This window comes from Bos grunniens, chromosome 7 (genome assembly GCF_055505025.1).
Source record: "Bos grunniens cultivar Pamir isolate PY7600 chromosome 7, Bosgru_T2T1.0, whole genome shotgun sequence".
Classification (NCBI taxonomy): Eukaryota; Metazoa; Chordata; class Mammalia; order Artiodactyla; family Bovidae; genus Bos; species Bos grunniens.
The window spans coordinates 83,947,788-83,968,190 of NC_141171.1; the positions used below are offsets into that span (position 1 = coordinate 83,947,788).

Sequence of the window (20,403 nt, forward strand, 5' to 3'; positions counted from 1 at the left end):
GGTGACTGCAGCCATGAAATTAAAAGACACTTACTCCTTGGAAGGAAAGTTATGACCAACCTAGACAGCATATTCAAAAGCAGAGACATTACTTTGCCAACAAAGGTTCGTCTAGTCAAGGCTATGGTTTTTCCAGTGGTCATGTATGGATGTGAGAGTTGGACTGTGAAGAAAGCTGAGCACCGAAGAATTGATGCTTTTGAACTGTGGTATTGGAGAAGATTCTTGAGAGTCCCTTGGACTGCAAGGAGATCTAACCAGTCTATCCTAAAGGAGATCAGTCCTGGGTGTTCATTGGAAGGACTGATGCTGAAGCTGAAACTCCAGTACTTTGGCCACCTGATGCGAAGAGTTGACTCATTGGAAAGGACCCTGATGCTGGGAGGGATTGGGGGCAGGAGGAGAAGGGGATGACGGAGGATGAGATGGCTGGATGGCATCACCGACTCGATGGACATGAGTTTGGGTGAACTCCGGGAGTTGGTGATGGACAGGGAGGCCTGGCGTGCTGTGATTCATGGGGTTGCAAAGAGTCGGACATGACTGAACGACCGAACTGAACTGATCTACATCTACTTCTGGGCAGAGATATTTCATACAATTTAAAATTTAAAAGTGTTAGCTCATCATTGAACTTTATATTCTGCCAGAATTTGAATATTCTCAGGTGGTGTCCTAAGTTTCAAAATCCTATAACACCCCCATTTATGTGAACATAGGCAATTTTGTATTCTTTATACCAACTATATAGTAGTTGGGTCCCATAATATTGAATTACAACAAGGGAAGAAAGCAGATAAAATTGTAAATAACAGCTGATACCAGATGGTGTTTATTTAAATAACACTGTCCTTAAATTCAGACAATGCTGAAACTATATCCTTGTCTCTTTAACTTCCAATTAAGTCACTCACTAGATCCGTGAGTAAGTACACTACTGTGTCTATATCACGAATCTCTAGCAAATAGGGGCACAAGTCACTTGCTATTTTTAAATTCAAGTGTTTTGTGTGAAGTCAATTAATCCCTGGAAATCAGCTTTTCTTTTCCTTCCTGCCTTGTTTGAATACAGCAAGAGGACTCTGAATGAATGAGACGAAGGGTGTCCATGCAAGATGGAGAGATTGCCCTTGATCTTGCTATTCCAAAACATGTAGCTGGTCCTCCTTGAAAGACTAATTCACCCCTTTCATTTTCTCCTGCTAGCATCCTCCCCATTGACTGCCCCTGAGGATTCCTTTTATTTACTTCCTAGTGAAATGAAGCAGGACCTTCTTTTCTTTACTCCGCATGTCCTCTGCCTGCTTTTTCCTGTGGAAAAACTTTAGCCCAAGACTAAGTTTAATCAGAGGTGAACCAATACAGGAACAAAGGAAAACAGTCAAAAGAGACCAAATACTAATAATGTTGTCATTAATTATAGCCCTTTAGTTCCTTCTCAAGGGCTATAGATAATATTGAGCTTCTTATGAGCTGTCTTTGAGATGCTGAAACTCGCACTAGCCATGACATAAGCTGCCACAATTCCAAGAATTGGCCTCAAGGAAATGAGAACAAACCAAACACAGAACTGAAGATTAACTGTACCTAAAATAATCAAGATGATGCTGGTCAGGCTACCAATGACCAATTTCAAGTCAACTGTCAAGAGCTGACTATTGTTTCTACATGTAGCCTCCTCCCTCAGTCTAGAAAAGCTCTTGTCCTCTGATTGTCAGGGCAGGAGTTGGCCTTTGGACCAGCAATAAAAATAAAGCAAACTTTCCTTTCCATCAGCTTTGCCTCTTTACTGTTTTTTTTTTTTTTTTTTTTTTCAGTGGCAAGCAGCTGGACTCCACTTTTGGTTGCACTTAGGCATTCTTCAGGTTCTAAATTTCTGGTCCAAATCAAATTTCAAAAGAGCAGCATGGGTACTGACTGCTGGAATGATGTCTTCTTCAGTTTGCTTCACTGATGAGCTGGACTTTCAAGGCTTTAAGTATTCAAATTTAATTCCAGCTACCTTGGAGTGCTAGCATCAGCAGGAAAGACAGCATGCCCTGCGGCATTTGTAATTACTCTCGGATTTGAATATACTCTCCGGTACAGATTTGCAGGCTTTATTAATAAGGACTGTTGTGCTGTTGCTTCTCTTTTTCACATTGAGTTGAGAAAAGAAAGGCAAGAGGGACGGACCAGGAATTTTTTTTCTTCTTCCTATTGGAGAGTCACAAACTTTTTGAAATGGACATCTGTGCTACTTGTTTCCTAGATAATACAGTGGGTAGAGGGTATTTTGGTTCTTCAAAATAAGCTGAATGAATCAAAGTTTTTCCATCTTTCCTGAGTTCCTTATTAGGCTGAGAGTTCTTTGAGCCACTGTGTCATATTCAGACATCCACCCCCCGCCACCTTACATATGGCATGGAGGTGACAATAATTGCAGAACATATATTTCACATTCTTCTAGATGCTTTCCCACAAAATCTGTATTCCTAACTGCTTAAATATATTTAAATGTAAAATTTGTTTAAAACTAGTACCTGTTACTTTCTGGTGTTCGTAAGAGAACTGGTAAACATATCAAAATCTAAACCTGCTTTTGGAAGCACCAATTCATATTGATTTCTACTGACAAATTAAAGGCCAAACAAAGTCCTAAGGAATAAGTTCCATTCTCATTAGAAAAATACAAAACTGCATTTAGTTCTGAAAGCTTAATTTGAGTTTTGGTATTGATTAGAGTCATCTTTGCTTATTATTTAAATTAGCTTAGGCTTCTGTAAACATTTAAATTCCCAGAGCCTCCCTGCAGAGTATGAGGCAGAGCCCAGAAAACTGTGTTTCTTAACTAGCTCTCCCATGAGTGTTATAATCAGGAAATTTTGATAACTACTGAATTAGAGAGTTCGCCAAGTTGCAGAATAGTTCTTGATGACTATGCAGAATTCATCTTTTTAAGAACCAACAAAAAGCAGGGTTTTGGATTTTCTTTTACAGAAAACCCAGAATGAAGTTGAAGTTTTTTAACTTATGTTTTTTAAAAAAAGTGTAATTTCAGGGGAGAGACAAAATAGACTATTACCAGCATTTTTTCCTTCTCCCAAAGAAGAAAGCTCCCATGGTGTAAATTCAAGTTTACTTAAAAACCATATTATGACTAATACATTGGTTGAGAAAACCAATTTTCATTTCTACTTTTTCCATAGAAGTACTCTTCCTGAAATTTATTATTATGTTATTTTGGCTTCTAACCTTAAAAATTAAATACAGAAAGTGTCTGTCAAATTTTGCAATTTTCCTGCTAAAATTTGCAGTAAAACAGCTCCAAGAGTACAAAAACAAATGTCACTTTCATGAGAGCAAAGGAACATTTGACTTTTAAATGAAAGAATCTGAATCCATGTTGGAAAGAAATACAAAATTAAATGTTAGAAAATATTGTAGACTAGAAAGAAAAAATATTGATAAGAATGTAGGGATTGTACTGAGAGAAGTATTATCACATGCTCCATAGCAAAAGATTTAATGTAGAATTTTGTTCAAAAATAGAATACTAAAGTCAATTCTTAAGAAAGCTCAGAGAAGGTAATGAGAAAGTGACATTTTAATGATGAGAACAAGGCATCTCTGTTTCTGCAAGGAACTTTTGTTGTATATGTACACACATACACATATATACACAGGCACATTCATGCATATATTTAGATACTCCTATACATATACAGGAGAAGGCAATGGCACCCCACTCCAGTACTCTTGCCTGGAAAATCCCATGGATGGAGGAGCCTGGTGGGCTGCAGTCCATGGGGTCACTAAGAATTGGACACGAGTGAGCGACTTCACTTTCACTTTTCACTTGCAAGCATTGGAGAAGGAAATGGCAACCCACTCCAGTGTTCTTGCCTGGAGAATCCCAGGGACGGGGGAGCCTGATGGGCTGCCATCTATGGGGTTGTGCAGAGTCGGACAGGACTGAAGTGACTTAGCAGCATACATATACATCGAATTGATTGAACTGAAAGTCGCTTAGTCATGTCCAAATCTTTGTGACCCCATGGACTGTCCATGGAATTCTCCAGGCCAGAATACTGGAGTGGGTAGCCTTTCCCTTCCCCAGGGTATCTCCCCAACCCAGGGACTGAACCCAGGTCTATTCGCATTGCAGGTGGATTCTTTACCAGCTGGGGCACCACGGAAGCCCACTCCAGTACTCCTGCCTGAAAAATCCCATGGACGGAGGAGCCTGGTAGGCTGCAGTCCATGGGGTCGCAAAGGGTAGGACACGACTGAGTGACTTCACTTTCTTTCTTTCTATACATGTACATAATTTTTCCTTGTCATTGTTTTCCTGACATTAATCCTGTTTCTAGATCTACATTAGATTTCCTCATCCATAGCCCCCAAAATTGATTAGAGGAAGTGTTGGGTAAAAACAGAAAACAAGATAGGTAACTTTTGTGAATATTTCCTTTGAAATGTGCATATATAAAACATTTCACAGGCATATGTTTTGCCGTGAAACATTCATTTATTATATTTATTTGAATGAAAGCTTGTGGTTGAATTTATACTTGTAAGAAATGAATTTATTGAAGACCTTTTCCTCTTATGGCAAGTAACCACAGAAAACAAGATATAAATAATAAGAATCAAGAGAAGATGGTTTATTCAACTTCAGAAAAGTTAATTGCTGAGTTGTGTAGGACCTCTTGAAAGAAGAAAAAGAACACTTCTATAAATATATGAAACTATTTCCTAGTATTAATAGTAATACCAACACAAAACACAACTACTTGGAGATATATATATATACACACACACATACATATAAATATAAAAACATACTTTGATTGGTGTGTGTGTGTGTGTGTGTGTGTGTGTGTGTGTAAGATGCCTGTATTTCCAAGTGCTAAAAGAACACATGCAATCCATTTTCTCATTTATTTTATAAAATTGCTTTCTCTGTAGGAATGGAGATGTTTATGCCCTATACTTCCTTCTTATACATAAGGTATGTTTTTATTATGACAGTAACTGCAGCATTCTTATGTTCATTGGTTTACTGGTGCTAGTTGCTTCCTTTGGTAATAAATAGTGAACTTATTAAGGTTTTTCTGCAATGTACCAATCTATAATATTAAAAACAGAACAGCTAAATCTAATTTTAAAACTACCAGTTACATTGGCTGAGTTCAGCCAGCTGTCATATTTATATGTATATTACAAACTAAAACAGTCACTAAAAAAAAAAAAAAAGTTACGGCAAATAAGTCAACAAATGAAACACAATGGAATCACTAAAAAAATTCAATTAATTCAAAAGAAGGCTGAAAACAGGAAAAAAAATGAAAGAAAAGATGAGACACATAGGAAATAAATAAGAAGATGAGATTTAAACCCAATCACTTCAATACTCATATCAAGCACAAATGGTCTAAATGCTCCATTTAAAAGCAGAGATAGTGGAATGGGAAAAAAGGAAAAAATCTTATACTGGATAGAAAAAATGCATTTTAAATACAAAGCAGAAATAGTTAATAGCAAAAAGATGGAGAAAAACATATACCAATGCAGTACTAATCAAAAGGAAGCTAGAGTATCCCTACGGATAGAAGCAAAGTAGGTTTCAAAGCAGAAATACCATGGGGAATTAAGAAGGTCCTATTCTAATGATAAAAGTTATTTGATTAAAAACACATTACAACCCTAATGATTCATATATTTTTTTAAATAGACTTTCAAAATACATGAAGTAAATACCAATATAACTGCCAGGAGAAATAGAGAAATCAACAATTAAGGTTGAAGATTTTCACATTACTGTCTCTGTTACTAATAGTACAAGTAGATAGAAAATCAGTAAGGATATAGGAAACCTGAACAACACTATCAAATTACTTGGCCAACTTGACACCAAAATTTTATGTACATTTTAGACTGAGATAATGAAATAAAATGAATTCATACACATATGTCCAATATATAAATTAATGAAATTAAAAAATTACTCACAAATAATAATTAAATCATATGCTTAATATAAATGGAGATAATGAAATACTTCATGAGCACATTGGTTTACACCTCTTCCCTAAATCGGACTACATAAGGATTTTAATATTACAGATATATGCTTTTCAGTAAATATTGCATGGATTATAGATGAGAACACTTACCTTAAAAATAATTTTAAGAACTGCATAATTTATGAAAAATTACACCTTACAGAATATATTTTCACTCTTTACACATAAAAATGCCTACTGTAAAAGGTGAAAACGGGAATTGAAAGTTATTTGTTATAAATTATAGCAGATATTTGTCTACACATAAAAAATTTGAAGACATTTTACAAAATATTCAATATTCATTCAATTGAAGGTGCCTCTGATTATAAAACATGCCATTATTTTATATTCTTCTAGAAAATAATAAGCTTCCAATTAAATTGTGATATTGAGATACACCGATTTCTGAGATGTTAAAGCTCAAAATATGTGTGTTTTCTGAGATGTTAAGTGAATGTGTCTATCCTGAGATGCTAAATGGGCATGTTCTGAGATATTAAAAGGTAAGTAATTGTGGTTTTTGTAATCTAAAACTAAAAACACATCTCCCCTAAAATGAATTTCCTGTTAACTAAATTCAGACTTTGTAGACCCATTGAAACAGCCACTCTCGTCTTAGTATTTCTGGGAAAATTAAATTTTCTACCTTGGATATTTGAAGAGAGAAAGATATTCCCAACCTTTTTATTGGTAACAAACAACAGTCAGGAAATAAAGGTGTTACAGAAAATGGAAAAAATCATTATTAACACAGAAATGCTGAACTTGAATGAAAGTGTATTATATTTCCCCCCACATCACTGAACTAAGATATTTCATTTCTACTGATGTTTTCAGAAAGCTATATTTCTTTGCACAAAAACTCTAAGCAACAAATTCAATTTCATTAATGTAAGGCCATATTTTAACATCTGATCCAATTAACTATTGATAGTTTCCTTGAGCACTTTCATTCTCCAAGGTCCCAAAGACATTCAGACCATCAAACGCTATGAAAAGATGTTCAACACACTAAGAACTTTTTGAAAAATAATTAGAGACTTTACGGTGCAGTTTAGGTGCACAAATATATGTTGATTATTTTAATATTAAAACATTTTACGGCTCAAAAAATTAAATCTACAAATTAAAACACAATCAAACTGAACGAGAAACAATGAATTAGTAATCAAATCTGTTCACTTCTAATTATAATTCTACAATCCCTAATTATCAAAATAATCAAGGAAATTAAAAATGTTAAACAATTTGCTCCTCCACTTCTGCATGTCCCAAATCACCAGAATGACTTACCTTATCTTTTCTTTGCTTTTCATCCTGGTATACGGTCCAGTGTTCTCCATCATTGCTGTAAGCTAGTTTGTAGGAGCCTACAAACTGCACATGACCAAAATCTTTAGCTCCTTGTGTGATAATGCCAGTCACTTTGGTAGGGACTAGAAGATCCACCTACAAAAAAGAAAAGACATCATTTAAATGCCACAATAGAGTCTATCATAAATTTGTAATTCTTTTGAACTCAGGAGATTAAGAAACATATATACTAAAGCCAAAAATCCACTTGATTATTTGTATTTTGAAATAGATGACTGAGTCTATTATTGGCTTGTAATTTTGATTATGCCAGTGGGTAAAACTAGTTTAAAATTTGAACAACTACTCTGAGCAGTCATTTCATTCTACCATTTAATTTTATATTATGTTGATTCATCTAGCATGTGGATTTTGTGTAACTGAGATAGTACAAAACTGGCAAGGCTGACCTTCTTGAGATTGATCATTTTCTCCCAGAGTTTGTGCTTATAATTCAATTTTCTGACTTTACTGGACACTTCAGTAATAATAAACACAAAATTGTAGTTGGTCACTTCAGTAATAATAAAAATAAAATTGTAGTTGTGATCACATCACAAAATATTTGATGTTTTATAATTAAACTTAAAAAAAAAATCAACCCCATTTCCATGAATTTTAATTGGTTCAGTAATAAATAACTTAATAATAGCAATCATGTGAAATGCCAGGCTGGATAAATGACAAACTGGAATCAAGATTACCAGGAGAAATATCAGCATCCTCATAATGCAGATGATATCACTCTAATGGTAGAAAGCAAAGAGGAGCTAAAGAGTCTCTTGGTGAGGGTGAAAAGAGGAGAGTGAAAAAGCTGGCTTAAAAGTCAATAATCAAAAAACTTAAGATCATGGCACCCAGTCCTATCACTTCATGGCAAATAGAAGGGGAATAAGTAGGAGTGACAGATTTTACTTTCTTGGACGCCAAAACCACTACAGATGGTGACTGCAGACATGCAGTTAAAAGACATTTGCTCCTTGGAAGGAAGGCTATGACAAACCTAGACAGCATATTAAAAAAGCAGAGAAGTCACAAAGGCCCATATTGTCAAAGCTAATGGTTTTTCCAGGAGTCCCATACGAATGTGAGAGTCGGTCCATAAAGAAGGCTAAGTGCTAAAGAACTGGTGTTTTTGAATTGTGGTGCTAGAGAAGACTCTTGAGAGTCCCTCGGACTTGTGCGGGGATCAAACCAGTAAATCCTAAAGGAAATCAACCCTGACTATTCATTGGGAGGACTGTTGCTAACGCTGAAGCTCTAATACTTTGGCCACCTGACGGGAAGAGCTGAGAAGAGCCGATTCACTGGAAAAGACCGTGATGCTGGGGAAGATTGAAGGCAAAAGGAGAAGAGGGTGGCAGAGTATGAGATGGTTGGATGGCATCACTGACTCAATAGATGTGAATCTGAGCAAACTCCAGGAGATAGGGTAGGACAGAAGAGCCTGGATTGCTACAGCTCATGGGGTTGTAAAGAGTTGGACACAACTTAGTAACTGAACGACAACAAATAGTAATCACTGTCCACTGAAAATCATCTTTTAGAAAGTTACAATCCTAAAACTGTTGAGGAAGTCAAGTTTTCTTTAAAAATGAGAGAGAATTAAAATATGCTTCGATGGCATGTGGGATCTGTACTCATAATGTGTTCACTGTTGCAAAATATTTATTAAAGGGCTTAAGACTCATTGTGACTTAGTAAACATTAATGTCTTCAAATGCAACACTGAAATGTAAAAGATAGGGGTGATTTTCATCAAAGAAGACTACATAACACTGAATAGTTTAGTTTTCCCCTTTTTGTTCTCTATTTCATGCATCTCTTCTTATATCTTATGATGCTAATTAACAGAAAAATTATAGGAAACTTTGTTTCCATGTGGACAATTCTTATAAGACCTTTACCATTTGTTGTCTTAATGTTCTTTGATCTATAGCTTCCTATATTCCTACAATAGCCTACTACTTCTTCCTGCTTCCTATGACTAAGTACTATGGCACATCCTTGATCTTATCTTCTTCAACTGTCATCATTCCACGTGTGACCTCAGTGGCTTTCAACCACTCTGACCTCCTGTTTCTATTTCAGTTTCTGCATTCTGAGAGATGTATAGAGCCACAAATAGACAGTCATGGGTCAGACAAAGGCCATGGCTAAGAAGAGGGGACTAAGGAGAATGCACTGAATAGACCATATTTAGTGACATAGATGCTTACCAAGAAGGATATGAAAAAGTTCCCAGTGTTTCCTGGTTTAGGAATATATTTCTAAAAATTCACATGGGCTTTTTGCCCACTTTTTGAAACATTCATTAATGACATCAGGCTCAAATTGCACAATGGATTAAGACAGAAAACCACCTAATGCTGCCTTAAAGTATTCTAGAAAGTTTATAAAAAATATAAAATATTTGTTGTTGCTGTTTTCCAAATAATATGTTATGTCACCTAAAACATCTTGTGTGTCCTGCAGCAAAGAAGGATGGAAAATTATGATATCCTGGGAAGGAGAACTGTTGCTGCCTCATGCTATGCTAAATGCTTTGTGGTATGTCTTCAGTGACTCCTCTGAACATTCTTGTATGGTAGGGTATCATATCCACTTTAGTGAGAACAGATGCCTATGGAGCTAACATGACATGTGACCCAAAGATCAGCAGTCAGTAAAGGGAGGACCCCAAATTCATACCTGTCTTTCTGAGTCGAAGTTCTACCACATGCATGGACTCTCATGCAATGATCTCATTGAATTCTCTTTCTCAGAAATTTATGAAGAGTCTCAAAAGCTTTCTTGCCACACTCATCAAGCATAAAGGCACTCTAAGCTTCAAACAAAAAACAATTCAGGCTTTACAATATTAGGGGAGCCTGTCTTTAAACTTTCATTTCCTCTCTGTTCTTTAGCTGTCTGAATGGATTGCTATTGCAATCCTAAATCCAAATCTAATTGCACAGAAACATCTAGGCAGAGTGGCTGGTCTTCAAAGTGCTCTTAATATTGCTGACAATAAATGAAAAAAAAAAGATCTTACAGTACTCTGAGTCACTGTGTTGTCATCAAGGCTGTAAACACACAAGAACTCAAACTGTCACAAGAATAAAAACACCTCCAGTGGAGTTTTCAGTGCCTAAATGTCTGTTAAGTCCTGAGCTAAGATGACGCAGTGAGGAATCTTGTAGCATCTTTTGCAGTGGTATTTCTTAAAGTCACGGTTTCCTGCTGGGTGGAGATGTTTTCTCCTTAAATTGTGTGTCTTGGCTCTTTCTAACAGATCTGTTTTTCTCCCAGTCTAACTGCTCCCCTTCTCAGCTTTTTTTTTTTCTGATCAAGAAATGTTTTTCTTTTTTGTTCCAGTGAAGTCAACTCCTCAGATTTAAATAGTCAGCAATCTGTTTCAAGCTGGATTTTGTCCTAAAATTTGTTACATTATAACTTAGAATACCAGGCCTAAGCAAACCTTCTTTCTGCATAAAAATAACCAGCATCCCACACTTCACATGAGGTTGCTGCAACAGGGATGTACAGATTTTACTCGGAGACATTGCAAGGATATATCACTCTTGTGTTCTGCATGCAGGGTGATTCCAGAGAAGCCCTCTATTTTGGACCTATGCCTATCCCTGGCCCAGGACCACTCTGCCCTCTCACAGAGTGTTTGAGCTAAAGTTGTACTCCAAACATGCTTCTGCTATTTTAGATCCTCACCTCCCAAGGCTTGGCTGAGATACAACAAGTTATTTAGGGCACTAAGCTGGCACATGTGTAGGCTGGCACTGCACTTCATGTCCAAATCTGTGTTAAAAGTGCCTAATGTGTAATGGTCTCTTAATAAAGTTTTGCTGGACTGAGCTGGAACTGCTTCCTAAGTATGTTCAATGGACAAAATCAACCCATGGCTAAGGATGTTGCAGAGCATCACAGCAGGAAATGTTAGCTGCTTTTCTCTTGTTTCTCTATACAACATTACTGGTCAAGGAAATATCATTATAGCTGAAGTAACAATTTTTACTGGGGGTGCAACTAGTTAAAAATCTGCTCCAATCTTCAGGAATGTGATTGTGAGACCCAGTCTATTCTAGCAGAACTGAATGGCCTGGGTTCATGAACAGCCACTACCCTTACTAGTTATATGTCTTTGGCAAGCTCCTTTACCTCTATACAGTTCAATGTCTTCATGTGAAAAAGTGAGAACAGCCCTGTTATTAGTATTTTACAGATATTATGAGGATTAGATGAGTTAATATGTGTACAAAACAATATATAGGACATAATAATGGTATATAAAACTTGGTTAACAGTAAAACAATAAGTAATTCTGGGGGAAGAATCTAATATCACTCTCTGAGTACCTGTTAGAAATATAAATATGGAAACAGGAAAACTAGGTTCCCAGCAACTTTTTTATCATAGCACATTTTAGTCACCTTCTCAGGATGTACACAAAGATAGTCATTTCATTTTTCTTAAAGTAAAGAAAATATTACGTAACTACAATTCACATTTATGGGTGAAATGATTAACTAAGAATAAGATAATTTATGAAATATTGTACTTCTCTTTTTAAATACTAAGATCATGTTATAATAAGGAAATGGTCTCACTGTTTGCAGATGACATGTTACTATACAGAGAAAATCCTAAAGATGTTATCAAAAAACTATTAGAGCTCATCAATGAATTCAGTAAAGTTGCAGGATACAAGCTTAATACATAGAAATCTGCTGCATTTCTATACAATAACAATCAAAAATCAGAAAAAGACATTAAGGAAAAAATTCCATTTATCATTGCATCAAAAAGAATAGAATACTTAGGAATAGATGTACCTAAAGGAGGTAAAAGATCTATACTATGAAAACTATAAGCTACTGATAAAAAAAAAATCAATGCCACAAACAGATGGAATGATATACCATGTTCTTGGCTGGAAGAATCAATACTGTCAAAATGACTATACTATCCAAGGCAATCTATATATTCAATGCAATTCCTATCAAATTACGAAGGGCATTTTCCACACAACTAGAACAAAAAATTTTTTTAATTTGTATGGAAAAACAAAAGATCCCACGTAGTCAAAGCAACCCAAGGAAACAAAAACGGAGCTGGAGGAGTTAGGCTCCCTGACTTCAGACTACAAAGCTGTATTCACCAAAACAGTACAGAACTAGAACAAAAACAGCAATATAGATCAATGGAACAGGACAGAAGGTCCACAAATTAACTCACACACCTATAGCCAATCAATCTAAAACAAAAGAGGCAAGAATATACAATGGAGAAGACATGGACTCTTCAATAAATGGAATTGGGAAAACTGGACATCTACATGTAAGAGAATGGAATTAGAACACTCCCTAACAACACACACAAAATCAACTCAAAATGGATTGAAAACCTAAATATAAGCCTGGATGCTAGGCAGAACACTCTGATATAAATCACAAAATCTTTGATCCATTTCCTAGACTAATAACAATAAAAACAAAAATAAACAAATGTGACCTAATTAAACTTAAAAGCTTTTGTCAGCAAAGGAAATCATAAACAAAAAGACAACTCACAGAACCGGAAAAAAATATTTGCAAATGAGGTAACCATAGAGGAATCAGTCTCCAAAATATATAAACAGCTCATGCAGCTCAATATAAAATAACTCACTAAATCAAAAAAATGGGCAGAAGATCTAAATAGACATTTCTCCAAAGAAGACATGCATATGGCCAAAAAACACATGAAAGATGCTCAGCATCATTAATTATTAGAGAAATGCCAAATGAAAACTATAATGAAGTATCACTTCACTCTGTTTTAAAATGTGCTGTGCTTAGTCACTCAGTCCTGTCGAACTCTGCAACCCCATGGACTGTAGCCCACCAGGCTTCTCTATCCATGGGATTCTCCAGGCAAGAGTGGGTTATCATGCCCTCCTCCAGGGATCTTCCCAACCCAAGCATCGAACCCAGGTCTCCTTCATGGCCATCATCAAAAAGTCTTCAAATAATAATTGCTGGTATATATGGAATTTAGAAAGATGGTAACGATAACCCTGTATGCGAGACAGCAAAAGAGACACAGATGTATAGAACAGTCTTTTGGACTCTGTGGGAGAGAGAGAGAGAGAGAGGGTGGGATGATTTGGGAGAATGGCATTGAAACATGTATAATATCATATATGAAATGAATCGCCAGTCCAGGTTCGATGCAGGATACTGGATGCTTGGGGCTGGTGCACTGGGATGACCCAGAGGGATGGTACGGGGAAGGAGGTGGGAGGGGGGGTTCAGGATGGGGAGCACGTGTACACCCATGGCAGATTCATGTTGATGTATGGCAAAACCAATACAATATTGTAAAGTAATTAGCCTCCAATTAAAATAAATAAATTTATATTAAAAAACAAAAACAAACAAACAAAAATACAATTAAAAAAATAATAATAATTGCTGGGAAGAATGTGGAGGAAAAAGGAACCATCCTACATTGTTGGTAGGAATGTAAATTGGTACAACCACTATAGAGAACAATATGGAGGTTCCTCAAAAAACTAAAAATAGAGCTACCTTATGATCCATCAATCCCATTCTTGAGAATATACTTGGAGGAAACTAATTTGAAAAGACAGAAACAACTTGATGCTCATAGCAGCACTATTTACAATAGCCAATATAAGGAAGCAACCTAAATGTCCATCAATAGAAGAATGGATAAAGATGTGGTACATATTATTATATTATGACATATTACTTAGCCATAAAAAGGACTGAAATAATGCCATTTGCAGCAACATGGATGGATCTAGAGATTATCATACTATGTAAGTCAAAGACAAATATCATATGATATCACTTATATGTGGGATCTTAAAAAACTGATACAAATGACTTATTTATAAAACAGAAATGGACTTATACAGAAAACAAACCAATGTTCCCAAAGGGAAAATGGTGGGGGAGGGATACATTTGGGATTAACATATACATACTATTATAGCATATATAAATAGATAACCAACAAGGACCTACTGTTTAGCATAGAGAACTATATTCAATCTCTTGTAATAACCTATAATGGAAAACAATCTGAAAAAAGAAGATGCACATTTGAATCATCTTGCTGTACACCTGAAACATTGTAAATCAATTATATCTCAATAAAAAGATGAAACAACCAACATTATAAATATTTGGAGGTAATAAAATAATATTACAAGGGCTGAATCTAATACCCTTATATTAATTTACTTAATGATATATAAATAAAAATAACTTAATTTTCTGTATTTTTGATGAGAATTTTGTAATATTCTATATAAATTTTGTTTTGAATTGTTTTGAAAAATTTTTCTCAAACAATTATAGTTATAAGTAACTAAAACTGACATCAAGTTAATAGGTAATCTATTTCCCAATTTCTCTAAAACCTATGTCAGAAAGATTAACACATTTCTGAAGAGAAATGTAAAACTTTGAACATTAGTAGTGAAAATAATCATATTTTTCTCATTGGGTTATTTAAGTGACTTTATGCTGAGTTCCTAAAAAATAAGACCACACTGAAAAGTAGAATGAACATATCTTCTTTATTTACCTCTCAAGCCTGATTTTGGTTAGGATGGGAACTTTGACTTATTCTATGAACCACTCAGGTTGGTGACTAATTGAATTACTCTGTAATTGATAGAGTAATTATTAATATATTAATGGAGACTTAAACAAGTCTTTGATCAAATAGCATGCTGATAAGTGTTTTTTAAATACCTTAATTATAGCAGTGCCAAAGCCCAAATGAAGTAGAAAACAAAGAAAATGGCAAGTAAATGATATGCATGTAACTTAGAAAACAATAACATAACTTTCAAGTAAGAATTGAAATAGTTTTTTATCCAGTGCTTTTTGAAAGTGCAATGAAAGGACAGCCTATGTACAAACCTGCATCTTTTTATAAAGGTAAAGATTTAATGAACTGGCATGTACTTCAGTAGTCAGAATTTGGTTGGTTGTTGACTTAAAAGAGCTGTTGAATATATATCTTTGACAACTACTTTACTGAATATAATCTTATCAAAGGCATTTGTGTTTTGTATAACCATTACATATCTTAGATACTGACATTTACAAGCACAAAACATCTATACACAAATATGTGTGTCAATATGTATATTTATAGAAATCTCCTTGTTCTGTAACAAATAAATGAAAATCATGAGAATTCTGAAAATAAAAACATCCACAGCATACAGTATGTTGCAATGGCAAATCACATTTCATATCTTCAATATTTAGAGGCCCATGAAAAGTAGGAAGGTTGACAGAAAACACAATATTTTTATGTACCATGCTTGCTGAAGGAACTGTGCATTTTATGTTGATATCAGACTTTGCCATTCCCACAATTTGTAAATCATCCATAGAGTCCTGTACATCATGTTGTTTCATGAGATCATGCAAGCCTTAATTCTAGACTTTTTGGTCTTAACTGAGTATGTGCATGTTTTATCGTGGTTGATTTTTAGGCTAAAACAGCAACAATGCAAAGAAAACCTAGACGTAATTTTCTCTCCTTGTCCTTACAAAAGAAAGTAGAAAGGGGTATGGCCTCTTAGGAATCAGGATGAGGTAAATGCTGGAAATTGCTTTGGGAAAATGTAACATCAACGGCTGAAAAACAGCCTGGGTCAGCATGTTGCCCTGAAGTGATTGGAGGGGAATGGGCGGGTGATGGCTCCGCAGGAAGAGAACTGCCTGCAGATTACAAGGTTAAGAGCCATTGAAACAGAAAGTGGACTGCTCTAAAGCACAACATTAAAAAAATATATATATCTTTTGTACACACTGTACATATCACATAGGTAACAAGGAAACAAATTATTCCCGTTCAAATGCATAGTCAGTAACATTGTCAACATTTTATTTGTATAAAAAGGATAAGCTCAACTCTGGTGGAAATGGCAGGCAAGGCTATCTAACTCATCAGAACTCCAGTCACCACAAATTATAGTTGTCTTCTTGGAGAGCCTCATTAGAAGCCATGGTTATAGAGTCCCTCTCTGAATTTGCATGAAATCAACATGCTTTATTTCTTTATATTAATACATTTATGGTAAAGTGTCTTATCTGTATTCTTCTGCTGTTATTGACATTATTTTTGATTTATTTTGTTTAGAGGTGGAAGTAGAAGCAGCTCATATATACTTGAATTTCATCTCATTAAGATTTTCTTTATGTCTCAATACTAATTTATTATTTATTCTCTTTAACATAGTTTCCAAGGTCTTTTGAGCTTATTAAGCGGAAAAATATAAAACTGGGTGCTGAATGCTGATAAAATCTGAATACTAGCTGATGAACATATTTTAATTAAGCCCCAAAGTGCAATATGACCTGAAATATCTCTAATAAAGTCCCAAACCTGTTAGGTATACGCCTAACAAGTTATAATGATACAGCTCAAGAATAGGGTACATAACTTTCACAAAATGTTCTTGACTGCATGTGAACAATAAGATACTCATACTTCCTTCTTTCTAAAGTTGACATATTATTTAAGGGACTCCTGTATACATGCCTGTCTAGAACAAGTGTTCATTTCTTTGTGCAGTCAGCTCCAAACAATCATATGTATAATCACATATGATTACATTCTTTAAGACTATTCATGCACTATATTTTCTATTATTATAAAATGGCTCATAAACCACAATCTTAAATTAGGTATGGAATTAGTGAATCCCCTGGAACAAACTTACTATACTAAACTTGCTTAATTTTTTTCTATATGTATTAAAGATTTTTAAAACTCTCCAGGTTATACCTCACTTCTCTGAAAGCCCACTTACAGATTTAAGTGAAGACTTTCATAAGATAGTCCCTGTGGTTGAATATCTCTGTAATAATACTAATTAATATCCCATCTGAGACTTCAGGCACAAAATTTCTGACATTTTAAACATAACATGAAAAAAAATGAAATAAACAGAAAGTTGGGGTATAACTCCTTCTTATTGGATATAAGTGCTTAAGGATCTGGAAATCTAAAGATATTTTAATGAAATTCAAGCACCAATTTAAAAGAAAAGAGGTATCATATAGAAATTATTAGAATAACACTAAAAATACAATTTTAGAAAGTTATTCATAGTGGAAACAGCAGGGAAGTATAAAAACAAAAGCTTAAAAAAAAAGCTGTTCATCTTCATAGACAACTCACAAGATCAGTCTCTTTATCTTGTGGCTTGTCATCCTTAAACAGGTTATTTTGACATGTTTTTCCCATAACAGAGAAATCTGGTATATTTCAAGAAATGCTGAAATACCTGTTTATGGATCAGAATATAAGCTTTGACCCATCTTTATGGGAAACAGTATCACTACAAGCCCAACACAAATGACTTTTCCAAATCTTCCTTTAGGGGACACTTGGGACAGAGCTCACAAATAGAATTTACTACACTTTAAATGGTTCTAGGTACTTTTACCATAGGAATCTTTGATGTAGACATCTTTGCCACAGATACTTTTGCACGTAACTAATTGGTTATAAGGCAATTTTACCATAAAAGATAAAAAATAACCTAAAATAAAACTGGGACATTATAAAACACATAAACACTAAGCATGAAGAATTAATAACAAAACTAAAATGACTTTAAAATGAAATAGAGAATATTTGAATACACTTAAAATGGGGCTTCCCAGCCCATTCCCAGGTGGCATTAGTGATAGACAACCTGCCTGCCAATGCAGGAGATGCAGGAGACGTGGGTTCAGTCCCTGGGTCGGGAAGATCCCCTGGAGTAGGAAATGGCAACCCATTCCAGTATTCTTGCCTGGAGAATCCCATGGACAGAGGTGCTTGGTGGGCTACAGTCCACGGGCTTGCAAAGAGTCAGACATGGTTGAGTGACTAACACTTTCAACACTTTTAAAATGTGTATAGATTCATAGCTACACACATTTTGAAAGTACTGAAAGTGTTAATCTGACTCTTTGTGACCCCATGGACTGTAGCCTACCAGGTTTCACCATCCATGGGATTTTCCAGGCAAGAATACTGGAGTGGGTTGCTATTTCCTTCTCCAGGAGATCTTCCTGACTCAGGGATTGAACCCGGGTCTCCCTCATTGTAGGTATTGTTCAGTTCAGTTCAGTTCAGTCGCTCAGTCGTGTCTGACTCTTTGCGACCCCATGAATTGCAGCACGCCAGGCCTCCCTGTCTATCACCAACTCCCGAAGTTCACTCAAACTCATGTCCATCGAGTCGGTGATGCCATCTAGCCATCTCATCCTCTGTCATCCCCTTCTCCTCCTGCCCCCAATCCCTCCCAGCATCAGAGTCTTTTCCAATGAGTCAACTCTTCGCATGAGGTGGCCAAAGTACTGGAGTTTCAGCTTTAGCATCATTCCTTCCAAAGAACACCCAGGACTGATCTCCTTTAGAGTGGACTGGTTGGATCTTCTTGCAGTCCAAAGGACATTCAAGAGTCTTCTCCAACACCACAGTTCAAAAGCATCAATTCTTCAGTGCTGAGCTTTCTTCATAGTCCAACTCTCACATCCATACATGACTACTGGAAAAACCATAGCCTTGACTAGATGCTTTACCATCTGAGCCACCAGGGAAGTCATTAGATTCATAGCAATACTGCTGTTGCTGCTGCTAAGTCACTTCAGTCGTGTCCGATTCTATGCAACCCCATAGGTGGCAGCCCACCAGGCTCCCCTGTCCCTGGGATTCTCCAGGCAAGAACACTGGAGTGGGTTGCCATTTCCTTCTCCAAGGCATGAAAGTTAAAAGTCAAAATGAAGTCGCTCAGTCGTGTCCGACTCTTAGCGACCCCATGGACTGCAGCCTATCAGGCTCCTCTGTCCATGGGATTCTCCAGGCAAGAGTACTGGAGTGGGTCGCCACTGCCTTCTCCCATAGCAATACTATACATAACATATTCTTTTTTTGCAGGTTGTACCTATTCTTGTCCTCAAAGTTTTGCATTCATTGAAACATCCTTTTTTTTTTTTTGCTTGTTGATTACTTTGTTGGGCATCACACTAGTTTTTTTTTTTTTTGGCTAGACTTTCTTCCTTCATTAAGATAGTATTTGTTTCCATACTAGGATACATATTTGTAGTGAGTTAGTACATTGTTGTTGGTTCTTGACATCCTGTTATATGTCTATTGATATTCCAAAGTTCTGTGGGAAGTGTCAACTCTGCACCTTCCAGGCCTTTGACTCTGGCCACTTCCTGCTCCTACGCAAAGTATTTCAAAATAACCAACTCTTGGGGCATGTCCTCATATGTCTGTTTAATAAAGCCATCAACAATGTCACTATCCAGAAAAAATACTAATTCATTTCAACCAGTTGAAAGCAAATTGTCAAAACAAAACTATAACCAGTTATTTCATGGTCAAACTGCCTGATGAAAAATTAGTTATGCAGTTAAAATGTGGCAAAAAATGCTTATAGCAAAGATACAGCAAAAAAGCTATGGAGAAAATACTGGATATGCTTTTTAATACCATCTGTTCTGAAAAAGCATGACCTTGTAATGCATTGCCTCAAACTCTTTTGTAGAGTAACATTTTCTTTAACAAGTAACATCAAGTGGCATAAAAGATCAGGTAGAAATTATACTTTAAAAGCAAGATATGTCACTGCTGTTGGAGAGATTGGAAGTTAAATTATGAAGAATCATTCTGATATAACATATTATTTTAACTTGCAGATCAAAACAACATCTTGTATTTTCAAGATGGAAATTATAATTAAAAGTAAGCCAACAAAAGGGATTTCCCTGGCAGTCCAGTGGTTAAGAATCTGTGCTTCCACTCAGGGAACACAGGTTTGATCCCTGTGAGGGGAACTAAAATCTCGCATGCCTCGCAGTGAGCTCTGACGTGGCTCCCGCCCCCCAGCCACAAAAAGTAATCCAACAATAAAAACATAGACATTGAAACAACGTATCTAATGCTTCTTTAGTGAGAATGCTTTGTGGTA

At 35.8% G+C, this 20,403-nt stretch overlaps 1 protein-coding gene across 6 annotated transcripts in view; it reads right to left on the reverse strand.

Moving 5' to 3' along the window:
* Positions 1-20,403, reverse strand: part of EDIL3 (EGF like and discoidin domains 3) — an 805,907-nt gene that overhangs the window by 48,867 nt on the left and 736,637 nt on the right. For all 6 annotated transcript variants that reach the window (XM_086412886.1, XM_086412888.1, XM_086412884.1 and 3 more), the window contains one exon: positions 7,344-7,499. In XM_086412886.1, coding sequence (XP_086269012.1) covers positions 7,344-7,499 — 156 coding nt within the window. The remainder of the gene's footprint in view (positions 1-7,343; positions 7,500-20,403) is intronic.